General features: G+C 36.2%; 1 protein-coding gene across 1 annotated transcript in view; it reads left to right on the top strand.

The window, feature by feature from the left end:
- Positions 1–15,361, top strand: part of LOC111060123 (serine/threonine-protein kinase tousled-like 2) — a 132,671-nt gene that overhangs the window by 28,592 nt on the left and 88,718 nt on the right. The window contains exon 3 of the mRNA XM_039441090.1: positions 2,353–2,441. Coding sequence (XP_039297024.1) covers positions 2,353–2,441 — 89 coding nt within the window. The remainder of the gene's footprint in view (positions 1–2,352; positions 2,442–15,361) is intronic.

Raw genomic sequence — 15,361 nt, 5'->3', positions numbered from 1 at the left:
AAAGCACGACGGAACATCGGTCAGTTGGCGAAGAAGAAGAAGAAGAAGAAGAAGAAGATGATCGAGAGGACGCTGAAAAAGAGGAAGAAGAAGGTGGAGGTATTGAGAAGACGCAGTGTTAGATGAAGATGGCTGCTCATGACGAAGAAGAAAGAGGAGGAGGTGTTTGGATGAAGAAGAACAACAAGAAGAAGCGGTAGAGAAGAGGGAGAAGAAGTTGTAGTATCAATGATCATAGTGGGAGTAGTTATATAGAGAGGTACACTCACTGTACTACAGACTCCAGACTAGACTGGTGAAGGTCTGCAAAGAAGAAGAAGACGCTGATGATGATGATGATGATGATGATGATGAGATGATGATGATGATGATGATGATGATGATGATGAAGAGAAGAAAGAGGAGGTGGTTGCGAAGAAGAAGAAGATGATGATGATGATGATGATGATGATGATGATGATGATGATGATGATGATGATGAAGAAGGAGGAGGAGGTTGTGATGAAGAAGAAGATGATCATTAAGAAGGAGGAGGTGGCTGGGAAGAAGAATAAGATGAAGAAGAAGAATAAGCTGAAGAAGTGGTAGAGGAAGAAGAAGAAGAAGAAGAAGAAGAAGTAAAAGAACTAGTTTCTTACTGAAGAGGTATTTGTGTAGTTGAAAAATAAGGAACTTACCAGTTAGTGAAGATATTGTAGAAAGAACTCAGCATATGGTGCGTTGACCCCTGACGAGCTGATGGAGGCAGCATGAATTGGAGTACTGTACTTGAATGATATTGAGCTACAAATAGCATGAATTTGAGTATAAAATTTTAGTTCCTATTTGAACTAACTTTGGCATGTTTTGAATTTGTCTGAAATGCTTGTTTTGTATTGAATCAAGGTGTTAGATTTTAGAAGTTGTAGGCTAATATAGTTGGCTACGTTATTAAATAGAACAATCCTAATCCTTGTTTGTCATTAGACAAAGCAGATAGCGAATGTATCAGATCATAGTGCTGTGTATCAAGTTGGAATGATACTGTATCATATTGTGTTGATACTGTATAATTTTGTAGTTGTTCTTGTTCTATAGTGAGGTCCACGTTATAACAGCAGTATTCGATCAACATTGGTGTTGCTATCCTTGTCTGCTATTCCACAAAGCAGAAAGCGAATGTATCAAATCATAGTGTTGTGTGTCAAGTTGAGATGATACTGTATCATATTGTGTTTAACTGTATCATGTTGTGGTTGTTCTTGTTCTATAGTGAGGTCCACGTTATAATGGCAGTGTTTGATTAGCAATGGTGTTGCTATCCTTGTCTATCATTCAACAAAGCAGATAGCGAATGTAAAAATCATAGAGTTTTGTATCAAGTTGAGATGATACTGTATCATCGTGTGGTTATAACTTGTGACAAGTTATATTATAATGTGAGTGAATCTATGAATGATGATTAGAATTTATTTTAGTTTCTGGATGTGCCATCTGAATAGTTGTTGTGTAATTACGTGTATTGGAATGGAATTTTATGACGCCATCGATCCCACAAGTGTGGGTAATGGATGAAGCAGAAGGTATTAAATTTTATTGATATCGGTAATTAATTATTTCAAATTCAAATTCATTATTTGCCATAAATATACAGATTGATAAAATAAATATTCTAACTTACATAATGGCATACGGCAAAGAAAACTGGTGCCGCAGCTGAGTTCGAACAACTAGGTACAGAAAACATGTCAATAGAAAGAAAACGAGCTTATTCAAAACACTAGAATAACTAAAATTATGGAAACCAGGTCACATCTCAATACTTACAAACGATAAGACCAAGTAACAAAATCACAAGCAAGTGACAAACCCAAAAAGACCAATTCAAGGAAGCCATGACAATAATCTTTTAAAATTTAAAACATAAGAATGAAACACTACATAATGGATATAGATAATTTAAAATAAACATTTATCCTAATCCAATCCATATAACATTCATAATGGATTTTGTAATTCTATAATAATGAAATCAGTTGGGACTTTATTAGAAACAAGTAACACTGATATTCAAAATGACGTCTACATACACTTAAGCTGGTAAAGTCAATATCAAATTGTAATGGATTGGAGGGACGCAATTTATATGGATTATTCCTTAAGTTGAATGTATCACTATTCTTATTAATGAATAATATGATTCTTTTAACATATGTTTGCCTCACTGTGAGCACCTGGAATTCTTGAAAAAGAAGTCTACTAGGGTACAATCTTGGCCTGCATAATGCAGCTCTGATAAGGTGTTTCTGTAATGTGAATAATTTGTTAATTATTTAGTTGATGTGATAATTGTGTGATGTTGTGTTATTGCAGGAGTGGGCTTGAAGATGGAACACCACTTCCAGACAGCCTTAGATCCTCGCAAGCAGGAACTACTCGAAGCACGCTTCTTGGGAGCTCGGGTAAGTCACTAAATAAATTATATTGAAAATTCATTTATGCGTTTATACAATAAGTACATTATCAAAATGATAGGGAGAGGAAAAATAAGGTAACCTTGTGCTATTCCTCTCCCAAATTTAGATGAGGTTACACATGGTCCGAAATATGTCAAGTCTTGTAGTTGTTCACTTCACTTTTTGGAATTTTGCATTCCAAGGATAATATAAAAGGAAAAAGGAGCCTTCTTCATACGCCAATATTAGAGTAAAAATCTGGTGTGGCGCACTCACACAACTTTCCTTGCTGTTATGAAAATTGATCACCTGACGCTAGTGTTACCGCACATATCAAATCTACTATTCTAAGATCTGAGACAGCTGGTGACAGGACAATAGCGCTGCAAACACACGAAGTCTGCTATCTCTTCATAGTGAATGATTTAATAGAATCAACAGTTGCCAACAGTTTGCAATTTGATAATCACATTTTCTCGAATTTCGAGCTTATTTTCAATTTTTGGTGAAAATGTTACTGAACACTAATTGTTGAGATTTTTATGCTCGATCTTTTCCACTCGAGTTTTTTGTTTAAATTGTATCTGAAGCCTGATAATTGGGAATCTAAAACCAAACTTTGCATAGATGGTGCAGTGCTCCTGAAATTTTTACAGATATGAGACTTGTGGCAGTTGATAGAGCTTATCAATGACTTTTCTAGCTATGAATTTAATCAAAATCGTTGGAGCCGTTTCCGAGAAAATCACGAAAAACCCTGTTTTTGACAACATATTAGCCATTTTAGCCGCCATCTTGAATTGCATTTGATCGAAATTGTTCGTGTCGAATCCTTATAGTGAAAGGACCTTAAGTTCCAAATTTCAAGTCATTCCGTTAATTGGGAGATGAGATATCGTGTACACAGACGCACATACACTCATATACACACACACACACACACACACACACACACACACACACAAACACCACACCACACACACACACACACACAAACACCACACACACACATACAGACCAATACCCAAAAACCAATTTTTTGGACTCATGGGGCCTTGAAACGTTATAGAATTTGGAAATTGGGGTAACTTGTTTTTTTTCGGAAAGCAATACTTTCCTTACCTATGGTAATAGGGCAAGGAAAGTAAAAATTAGTCTATAGAATTATTCATCATAATCAGCTGACAAGTGATTACAAAGATGTGTGGAGAAGCCAGTCTATTGCTGTATTTCAATAAGGTCTATAGTTTCAATCAGGTACTTGTGGATGAGAATACTGCGTGAGGTATACTGCTCACAGAACTACTAGTAATATCAACATATTGCCATTTAAAATTATTTCAAAGTATAAACTAAATCTCCCCCCAATTGAAGCATAACTAAACATAATCTTTTAGGTTATTTAGACAAATTGAAATCTACCCAATGTGAGATTCTCACCCTGTCGTGGTCGACGACGGCATTTACACACAAACGAAATTCCAGCTTAAGACTTGATATTAGTCGATATTAGTTCCCGAGATATAATATCGAGAGAAACTAAGGTTGATATAAGAAAATTTTACGGGACATTTTTTGTTGCTTCATAGCTACAAAATCATAGTTCATTTAGAATCTATGATCTTCGGCTGGGACACCTTTTATTGTCGACTTTGACTGGCTCCCTGTTTAGTTGGCGAATTAAATGGCCGCCGTAGCTTGGTGTGAGAACAATTCAACTGCAAGCAAATGCCAATGTACCTGTAGTAGACAAGGCAAGAGGCAACACTGTGACTGGCTGCTGCACAGTTTGGCAACACTGCAACGATAACGTTTACTGGGGCTCAACACATTGCGGGATTGCACCGGCTGAAGAAAAAGAAGAAGAAGAGTAAAAGTAGTAGAATAAGAAGAAGAGAAGAAGAAGAAGAAGAAGAAGAAGAAGAAGTAGGAGAAGTAGAAGAAGAGTAAAAGTAAGAGAAAGGAATAAGAAGGAGTAGAAGAATACGAAGAAGAAGAAGAAGTTTGAGGAGGATGTTGAGGGTGGTGGAGAAGGATGAAGATTAGGAGGAGGAGGAAGGGGTATTGTAGAAGATGAGGAGGAGGAGGAGGAGGATGATTGGGAGATTGTATAGGATGGGGAGGAGGAGGAGGAGGAGGAGGTTAGGATCAGGACATTTTCGTCCTTATTCTCCTTACTTACTATAAAGCTAGAAAACTCGGTTAGCTAGGCATCTGCTTCTGAAAATACAGAACTTGGACTTGTATCTGAGAAAAAACTATATTTCTCTGAATCTTTATTTTTCCCATGTATACTGTAAATGAAATTTGAAGGCCCAATGCAAATAACACAAAAATCAGGTCATACGAAATAGTATATTTCGCACCTAGAGCCGAAAATGAGACTTTTCCGGCTCGAAATCGGTTTTCAAGTCCGAGGCCTTAGGCCGAGGACTAGAAAAGATTGAGAGCCGGAAAAACATTTTTGCCCGTGGTGCGAACGATATTTTTTGCCACACAGAAAAATAAACAATATATTTATATGAGAATAATTGTCTATTATAAGCACTTCCCAAAGCAAAAGTGGAAGGTCATAGCTCTAGCAAATCTGAATATCAGGAGATAGTCCAAGTATTTTTATTTTTTATTCTGATTTGTCTAACTGACCTAAAAGATTAAGTTCAATTATGTGGGAGGTTGAGTTTATACTTTTTTATTCTTTTAAATGACAATAAGATGATAATGATTATAAATGTTTTAATTATTGAATAATAAACACAAATAATGAAAAGTTTTTGATCAGCTGATTTAGCACACTTGAAATTTGGCCAATCTGAATGTCAACGGAAGTTTAGGTTAGAAGTTCTATCCTACTCTGAAAATCGAATTTGAATAGTTTATAATATAACTGTATTTCATTCATCCAAATAAAATGATAGTATATTATTGCAGGATACTTTATTCAATTATAGAAGCATAAACTGATTCCGTTTCATTAACTATTTTGTAAACACGTTCACATCAAATCAGAATCAGCTGACTTCAAGGCTATTTTACAGCCCTAGGGCCGTAAAAATTTTACCGGCCTGGTCGGAAAACAATCATTTTCGGCCTCTATATGACGCACGAAAACCAGCTCATTACATCCAAGTGGGGCAAAAAGTCATAAAGTGTAATATCAGTTTTTTCTTATTCCTGTAGAATTTCAAAATAGTTTTGGGGAATGTGTGTTTTGTATCGATAGGGCTCAGTAGAAGTAGAAGGAAGAAAATGAAGATGATAATGATAATGTCGATGAATGGGTTAAGAAGTATTTGTAGAAGAAGTAGATGGAGAAGAAGAAGTAAAAGTAGAAGAAGAAATAGTAGTAGTAGAAGAAGAAGAAGAAGGGAACAGGAAATAAGTTTTTCCTGGAATATTTCAAAAAGTGGGGAATGTGAGTTTTGCATCTATAGGTCTCAATAGAAGTAGTAGGGGAAGAAAATGAAAATGATAATGATAATGTCGATGAATGGGTTAAGAAATATTTGTAGAAGAAGTAGATGAAGAAGAAGAAGAAAGAGGAAATAAGTTATTCCTGGAATATTTCAAAAAGTGGGGAATGTGAGTTTTGCATCTATAGGTCTCAATAGAAGTAGTAGGGGAAGAAAATGAAAATGATAATGATAATGTCGATGAATGGGTTAAGAAATATTTGTAGAAGAAGTAGATGAAGAAGAAGAAGAAAGAGGAATTAAGTTATTCCTGAATATTTCAAAAAGTAGGGAATGTGAGTTTTGCATCTGTAGGCCTCAATAGAAGTAGTAGGGGAAGAAAATGAAGATGATAATGATAATGTCGATGAATGGGTTAAGAAATATTTGTAGAAGAAGTAGATGAAGAAGAAGTAAAAGTAGAAGAAGAAATAGTAGTAGAAGAAGAAGATTGATTGATTGATTGATTGAGTACTTTATTTAGAAGAAGAAGAAGAAGAGAAGAAGAAGGAAGAGGAAATAAGTTTTATTCCTGAAATATTTCAAAAGGTGGGGAATGTGAGTTTTGTTTCCTTAGACCTCAGTAGAAGTAGATGAAAATGAAGATGATGATCGTGATAATAATAATTATAATGTTGATGAAGAGGTGAATAAGTAGATGAAGAAGAAGAAGAAGATGAAGAAGAAGAAGAAGAAGAAGAAGAAGAAGAAGAGGAAGAAGAAGAAGAAGAAGAAAAAGAAGTAGAAGAAGAAAAATAGAACAAGAAATGAAGAAGTAGAAGAAAAAGAAGAATCAGTAGTAGAAGCTCAGAGGTGACCCAAGAATATCAGACCAAATCATTGAGCACAGACATGACACAGCTCGATTTAACATGACGTGGTGAAGAGGACAGGGGGAAAAAGTTGACCCCACCGATGCCTGGAGGGCAATTTCGATCTGTCGTGTTGGCAGTGCCAATTGTGTGTGTAAATATATATGTGAGTGGGGCGTCGGTCTTATCACTTCATAGATATACAAAGAGGGCACAAAGTGTGTAAATAGGTATTCGAACAACGTTGGGTAGTCTGATATAAATATAGGATGGTTGGAGAGAAGGAAGACTGTTGGAATTCTGTGCTCTCTCAGATTTTGGTAGAGAGTTAGTGGGAAGGATATATTGAATATTGTTTCCGAAGAATGGACATTGATATGTCCAAAGCTCCGCCAATTAATGTACATGCATTACAATATTATCTATAGTTATTCCAAATTGCTTTTTTCATATCATATACAGTTCAATAATTATTATCTTAGTCTATATTATGTAAATTCATCTATAATTTTGGTGTATTGTAAGCTATTGTATATAAGTGTATAAGCCAGTATATATTGTAATCTACATTAATAAAGTACTAAATCAATAAATCAATTCTCTGGAATTAGAATATTGTTCTCTATCACTAGGTTGCACGAAAGTCTGTTAATTTTTAATATCGATTAAAAGCATAATTGAGAATGATTATTGTATGTGTCAATGTTTAAATAAATAAATGCCAACCAATCAGAGATGTCTTCGTGTCAGTAAAATCTTCTCTCATTGGTTCTCGTTGAATTTTAGCATGATTAAATTTAACAGGCTTTTGTGCAACCAGGCCTAGAGTGAGATCCACGTTATAATGATAGTGGAGAAAGATAGGAGAACAACGTTGCAGATCCTCTGTCTTGTCAATGCCTTCTATGAACGGTAGCTGATACAGGTTTATTGATGTTATATTAAATGATAATTCTCGTTTAAAATAATCAATTATTGACAGAGCGAAGTGAGGTCTAAGATTCAAGTCGACAGTATTGCATTTCTCTTAATGTTTAAATGTTGCGCATTTACGGCGAAACGCGGTAATAGATTTTCATGAAACTTGACAGGTGTGTTCCTTTTTTAATTGCTCGTCGACGTATATACACGGTTTTCGGAAATTTTGCATTTCAAGGATAATATAAAAGGAAAAAGGAGCCTCCTTCATACGCCAATATTAGAGTAAAAATCAAACTATAGAATTATTCATCATAAATCAGCTGACAAGTGATTACACAGATGTGTTGAGAAGCCAGTCTATTGCTGTATTTCCATAGGGTCTATAGTTTCAATCAGGTACTTGTGGATGAGAATACTGCGTGAGGTCTACTGTTCACAGAACTACTAGTATTTTATTAAGCAATACATTTTATTTTTCAATAATTTCGTAACAAATTTCCATATTTAAGATGAAATATATTGTTAATTGATTATTATTTCCACATTGTTAAAAGACGATCTGGCAAGAGAACAAAGCGAGAAAGAGATAGAGCTATCCGCTTTGTTGAAATCGTGGCCTTGAAAATACGCCTGTTTCAGCGTGAAAACAAGCTCTTGTGGTATACTCCAATCTAATTTGTGGCACAGAGAAAGAAGATGCCTATTTTACTTCGTGTTTGTGGGATTTCAAGTGGCGTGAAAACAAGCTGGAATATGCGACCTAGAAAATACGTCTGTTACAGCGTGAAAACAAGCTCTTGTGGCATACTCCAATCTAATTTGTAGGAAATCAAGTGGCGTGAAAACAAGCTTCGTTCACGCGTGATAAAATGTGCGTACCTGCGACCGCCTACTGATAAACGCTTATCCTATAGTGAGGTCCACGTTATAATGGCAGTATTCGATCAACATTGGTATTGCTATCCTTGTCTATCATTCCACAAAGCAGATAGCGCTATCCTTTTCTAGCTTCACAATGTTTCCAGATCTTGTTTGAACAATGTAGAAAAATAATTAATAAACAAAATATTTGAATGAATGAATGAATTTATTTGCCAAAAACAAAATACAAAATAGCTTTACAAAAAATAAATATAAGTATATGCTACTGCACTTTAACCAAGATACAATGAATTAAAATTGATTTTATTTAATTTGAATCATGAAAATTTATTATTTACTTATTGAGATATGCATTTTTTGACGAATAAATATAATTTATTTTTTTTAATAAGTATGAACAGTTAATATTACATCAGATATACCGGTATCACCACTGTTATTTTTGATAGAAGGCAGTAGCAAGGCAGAGAAACGTTAACACTGTTCTATCTTTCTCCCTGCCATTATAACGTGGACCTCACTATACAACAAAACTTTGTATAATGCATGATGATACGCGTATCACGCCGGATGATACGCGTTGCAAAAGTTTCAGTTTCACTAGAATTTGAAGAAGAGATTCTGTAGTTGAATCAACACGCTGTAGCAGGTACCAGCTGTGTATTGCCAACCCTGCGCAGGAAATTTCCCTCGTCCTTGAAATCTCCCTGCGGTGTTAAGAAGTTTCCCGTTGAATTGAAATGCTGTCGGAGCAGGTAGATGTCGTAGCAGCTGTGAGTTGCCAACGTAGCGGAGTAGTAGTGGGTGGGAATTTCCCTCGGCCTTGAAATTTCCCTGCGTAGCCGTGAAATTTCCCGTTTTTGCAGAAAGGCCTTGACCTAGTGGCACTGGCACGGCTGTGGTGTCTAGCCTGATGCCTGAGCAGACTGGCTTCTTCTTGCTCTCTCTTTCGTTGCCTCTTCCTACTCCTCCTCATCATCCTCCTCCACCTCCTCCTCATCCTCCTCCTTCACATCTTCCTCCTATTACTCATCCGACTCCTCCTCAACCATCTTCATCATCAGTTTTCTAGCTTTTCCTTGGTTTTCTTTTCATTAACATTTGTCACTTCCTCATTTTCTTCTTTTCTTTTCTTTCTTTTTTCTCAAAGTCATGTTGTTTATTGTTGGTTTTTAAGATATGTCTTCTCTCCCTCATCATTCTTGTCTATTCCTCTTCTTCTATTCCTCCTCCTTGTCCTAAACCCCTCCATCTCTTCTCACCCTTCGTCCTGCTCTTCCTACTCCTTTTTCTTATCTTCCTTTTCCTTCTCCTTCATCATTACTTTCTTCATTAATTTTGTCTACTGATATCGTTATTCTTATTGTACTTTTATTTGTTTTTCTTCAGTTACACAAACGACCCTAGTTACGTCCTTCTTCCCTTCCTCATTCTACTCTTCCCTTCCTTACCCTAATTTCATTATCTTCCACCCAATTTCTCCTTTTTTTCTCCTCATTCTCATCTCTCTCTTCTTTTTACCTTTTGTTTACTTATAACATGCATTTATCTCAGTCCCCTCTCCTCCTCATCTTCTTTTTGAAGTTAGCTTTTTGCATCTGTTTTCTCCTCTCTCTTGTTGTTCTTCTTTCCGTCTTCCTCCTCCCCTTCTCCTTTTCTTTTTCATGTTTTTCCACTCATCAATCAATTCTCTTCGATTCCTCTTCCTTGTCCTAAACCCCTCTATCTCTTCTCACCCTTTGTCCTGCTCTTCCTACTCCTTTTTCTTATCTTCCTTTTTCTTCTCCTTTATCATTACTTTCTTCATTAATTTTGTCTACTGATATCGTTATTCTTTTTGTACTTCTATTTTTTTTCTAGTTACACAAACGACCCTAGTCACGTCCTTCCTCCTCCTCCTCCTCCTCCTCCTCCTCCTCCTCTTCCTCTCCACATTCCCTTCTTTATCCTAATTCAATTATCCTCCTCCCTGCAAATGTGTTCATGTCTTTCCTCCTCATTCTCATCCCCCTCTTCTTCGTTTTTCCTATTTTCGTTTTGCCTTTTGTTTACTCATCTCTAACTTGCAATTTTTTTCAGTCTCCTCTCCTCGTCATTTTCTTTTTGACGTCAGCTTTGTTGCATTTGTTTTATCCTTTCTTTCCTTGTTCTTTTTTTCGTCTTCTTTCTCTCCACCTCCTTCTCCTCCTCCTCCACCCCCTCCTCCTATCTCTTTACCTCCTCTTTTTCTCCTTCTGCTTCTGTCTTTTTTACCTAATTATTTCCGTTCTTTTGACCTTCTTCTGCTCCTACCGTTATGTTCTCATCCTCAATCCATCTTTCTTCATGTATCTACCTTTTCCTCTCCCACAAACTCACTCTTTCTTTCTCCCACTCACTCTCTTTTGTGGGTTGTGTGACAGAGAGGACCTGGAGTCCTATGGTAAAGCATAACAAAGTGGATCATACTGCTTCTACATCATGTTCTATTAAACCCGTCTAGTTTGAAACTTGACATAATGAAATCTTGATGTAATGAAATCTTAACATAATGAAATCTTGGAAAATTTGAAAAAATGACTATAACCAACCATAATTAAGAATCTATATGCAATATTTCAAGTTAATCAGTTGAGCAGTTGAGACGTGATGATGCGTCAAACATAATTATCCTATCCCGTACGTGTATAAGCAAGTTATTTCCTCTATTATAATATAGATGAATGATCAATGGTTTTTGATGGTCGGATACTAAAAATAGTTCAATCAATTCAAGCTAGGCTCGTAAAATTTGGTGTTAATGGGTTGAAGTAATATTATCGTCGTTAAAATGGCGTACTAAATTCCCTTTGAGCATATAATCAAGTTTATCTCTGATCTCTGCATTACTCTGCATCAATATGTTAGTCATCTCAGACAACATTAACTCATGACTCATGATACAGATAGGCTTACAATATATATACTTCCATGTAATATCCCACAATACAAGAAAGTTTAAGATGTAGCTACAAAATATAAACTGAATAATTATTGAACTATATTTAACCTATTCTATGTGTGTTAAACTATGTGTAACCTCATCTAAATTTGGGAGAGGAATAGCACAAGTTTACCTTATTATTCCTCTCTCTATCATTTTGATGATGTACTTATTGTATCAATCAATCAATAAAGAAAGAATAAAGAATACTAAGAGTTCTGTGAACAGTAGACCTCACGCAGTATTCTCATCCACAATTGAGTACCTGATTGAAACTATAGACCTTATGGAAATACAGCAATAGACTGGCTTCTCCACACATCTGTGTAATCACTTGTCAGCTGATTTATGATGAATAATAATTCTATAGTCTGATTTTTACTCTAATATTGGCGTATGAAGTAGGCTCCTTTTTCCTTTTATATTATCCTTGAAATGCTAAATTTCCAAAAATCTTGTATATACGTCGACGCGCAATTAAAAAAGGAACATATCTGTCAAAATTCATGAAAATCTATTGCCGCGTTTCACAACATATAAACATTTAAACATTAAAAGAAATGCCAAACCGTCGACTTGAATCTTAGACCTCACTTCGCTCGGTCAATTGAACGAAAATCCAAATTAAATGCTGTAATTCCTCCCGAAGACTTCTTCTACTGCAAATATTGACAACAGGGTAAACAGCTAGATGGAAATTCGATGAGCGCTACTATTCAAAAATTATTTGTCAGCCCGGGAACAAATAATTGTTCCCAATAATTGGGAACATTAATTCTGTGGCTTGGAGCAAGAAGTACCTATATCAAAATATCAACTTTCTCACAAATCAGCTTGAAAGATCACTTTGTATTTTCGAACTACGGCATTTCAATACGGAAATGCGAGTGCTAGAAGTGCAGAAGTCGACATTGGTAGTTCTGGCACGGAGTATAAATGACAATCTAAAAACATGTCTTCATTGGTAGTTTTCACACTCTGAGAGTGCAATTACTAAATACTGAAACTAACTTACTAAATCATGACATTCATTGGTAGTATAAATTTTATAACTTTTTATTGCTGAGAGATAGGACATTGGCACTTCTGGAACTGAAAATAATGTATGTATAATGTAATAATCTATATATATAAAAGCGAAATGGCACTGACTCATTCACTCACTCACTCACTCACTCACTCACTCGCATAACTAAAAATCTACCGGACCAAAAACATTCAAATTTGGTAGGTATGTTCAGTTGGCCCTTTAGAGGCGCACTAAGAAATATTTTGGCAATATTTTAACTCTAAGGGTTGTTTTTAAGTTTTTAAAGTTCGTATTTTAGCATGTATATTCTTCTCCCAAACTCTTAATTATAATTGAAATTTCCATATCATATGTTACTATAGAACTATAATCTAGATAGATTACCTCTTCGAAACAGTTGTTAACTGGCAACTAAATTAATAATTTTGTCAGGTTGGCATTAAGTTGAGTTGACTTTGTTAGGTTGGCACCAAGTTGAAGATTTAAATGCATTTATCGCGGAAAAATTGATTGGGCACTGCTACTTCAATCCTGGGAATATTATATTACTAGCCGTCAGGCTCGCTTCGCTCGCCATATCCGTTTAGCCAGACGTTTAGTCTGGACCCCCGACTGGATTGTTCTAACATATGATAAAAATTCTCAAATGAAAAATGCAGGCGAGCGAAGCGAGCCTGCTGATCTCATTCCTGGACGATCCAGTCGGGGGTCCAGGGGGGCGGAGCCCCCTGGCTAGACGGATATGGCGAGCGAAGCGAGCCTGACGGCTAGTGTAATATATAGTGATGTATGAAACTCACTTTTGAAAAAAATTGACAATGGTACTTTTTGCACCAAGCCTCAGAATTGTTCCCAAATAATGGTTCCTGGACTGACAAATAATTTTTGAATAGTAGCGCTCATCGAATTTCCATCTAGCTGTTTACCCTGTTGTCAATATTTGCAGTAGCACAAGTCTTCGGGGTGATTTAGCTGTTCTTAGTGAGAATTTGTGTGTATTTTTGGCTTCAAAATTCATAAAATAACTTAATTAATACAATGTGCAGTGATAATTAAGTGTAATATTTAACTATAATTTGGTGTTTTAATTTTTCTAAATTTAAAATTTGCATCTCATATTTATTTTTGGACGAAAGTTGAGCTTGAACTTCTTACAGAAGAAACATAACCTATTTTTTTGGACATGTAATCAAAATTTGGGAATGGAATAGTTTTGGGCCAAGCCTGTTGTTCCTTCCCAATCATATTTATATGATTTGTTATTGAATCCACGTATAAATAAATAAGTCAATTTACAGCATTTAATTGGGATTTTCGTTTAATTATAATAATAATGACAACAAGGCTTGTCGTCGTCGACTGCGGAAGTTTACGCACAAACGAAAATGTACCTTAAAGAAAAATATGATAAGGATTTCTACAGATGAATGTTATAGATTTGTAGATGGACAAAGCTGAAAGCCAACACCCATGTTAAGTGCGAGACTGTGGAGTACCAACTTAACCGAAGCAAATAATGTAGGTACACCGACAGTGCTACACCACTTGACTTTCAACAAGAATTGGAGTTGGGTGAGGAGGAGAGAAGGAGGAGGAGGAGGAGGAGCATGAGGACGAGGAGGAGGATGGGATAGATGTGTAGATTGAGGCTGAGGAAGAGGAGGAGTAAGCGGTGGAGGTGGAGGAGTAGGAGGTAGAGGAGTAGTGATGGGAGATGTGTTGAGGCTGAGGCTGAGGAGGAGGAGTAGAAGGAGGAGGAAGGATGGAATAGATGTGTAGATAGAAGCTGGTGTTGTGAGTGAGTTTCATTTCACTCACTGCTGGATTATTGATCGACGGACGTATCTTGCTAGAGCTATCGGAGGAGGAGGAGGAGTTGGTGGACGAGGAGGAGGTGGTGGGGTAGTGAGAAAGAGTTGAAATGTTTGGGAAGTTGTGTTGGGATAGTGGAGTGTGGAGGTGGTGTAGAGAGAGTGAGTGAGAGAAGAGATGTGATGTTGGAACAGGAGGAAGTTGGAAAGAGAAAGGAGAAAGAGCTGGGAAATTCGAGTAGGGATAGATTTCTTCATAAGGCTAGGATTTCTTAGTTGCTAGCGTAAGGAACTAAAGATTCGATTAAGATTTGAGAAGAGAAGCTATGTTGGAAGAGGAGTAAGTGAGAAAGGGAAAGGAGAAAGAGCTGGGAAATTCGAGTAGGGATAGATTTATTCATAAGGCTAGGATTTCTCAGTTGCTAGCGTAAGGAACTAAAGATTCGATTAAGATTCAAGAAGAGAAGTTATTGACCGAACGAAGTGAGGTCTAAGATTCAAGTCGACGGTTTGGCATTTCTCTTAATGTTTAAATGTTTGAATGTTGCGCATTTACGGCGAAACGCGGTAATAGATTTTCATTTAATTTGACAGGTATGTTCCTTTTTTAATTGCGCGTCGATGTATATACAAGGTTTTTCGAAATTTTGCATTTCAAGGATAATATAAAAGGAAAATGGAGCCTCCTTCATGTGCCAATATTAGAGTAAAAATCAGACTATAGAATTATTCATCATAAATCAGCTGACAAGTGATTACACAGATGTGTGGATGAGAAGCCAGTCTATTGCTGTATTTCCATAAAGTCTATAGTTTCAATCAGGTACTTGTGGATTAGAATACTGCGTGAGGTCTACTGTTCACAGAACTACTAGTGTTGGAAGAGGAGTAAGTGAGAAAGGGAAAGGAGAAAGAGCTGGGAAATTCTAGTAGGGATAGATTTCTTCATAAGGCTAGGATTTCTTAGTTGCTAGCTTAAGGAACTAAAGATTCGATTAAAATATGTGTGTATAGTCCAGTCACTATATACATTGGTGCATGCAATTTATATTGTAG

The sequence above is a fragment of the Nilaparvata lugens genome, chromosome 14 (genome assembly GCF_014356525.2).
Source record: "Nilaparvata lugens isolate BPH chromosome 14, ASM1435652v1, whole genome shotgun sequence".
Taxonomy (NCBI): domain Eukaryota; kingdom Metazoa; phylum Arthropoda; class Insecta; order Hemiptera; family Delphacidae; genus Nilaparvata; species Nilaparvata lugens.
The sequence above is the reverse complement of the archived record's forward strand: the minus strand, read 5'-3'. Positions and strand labels throughout refer to the sequence as shown.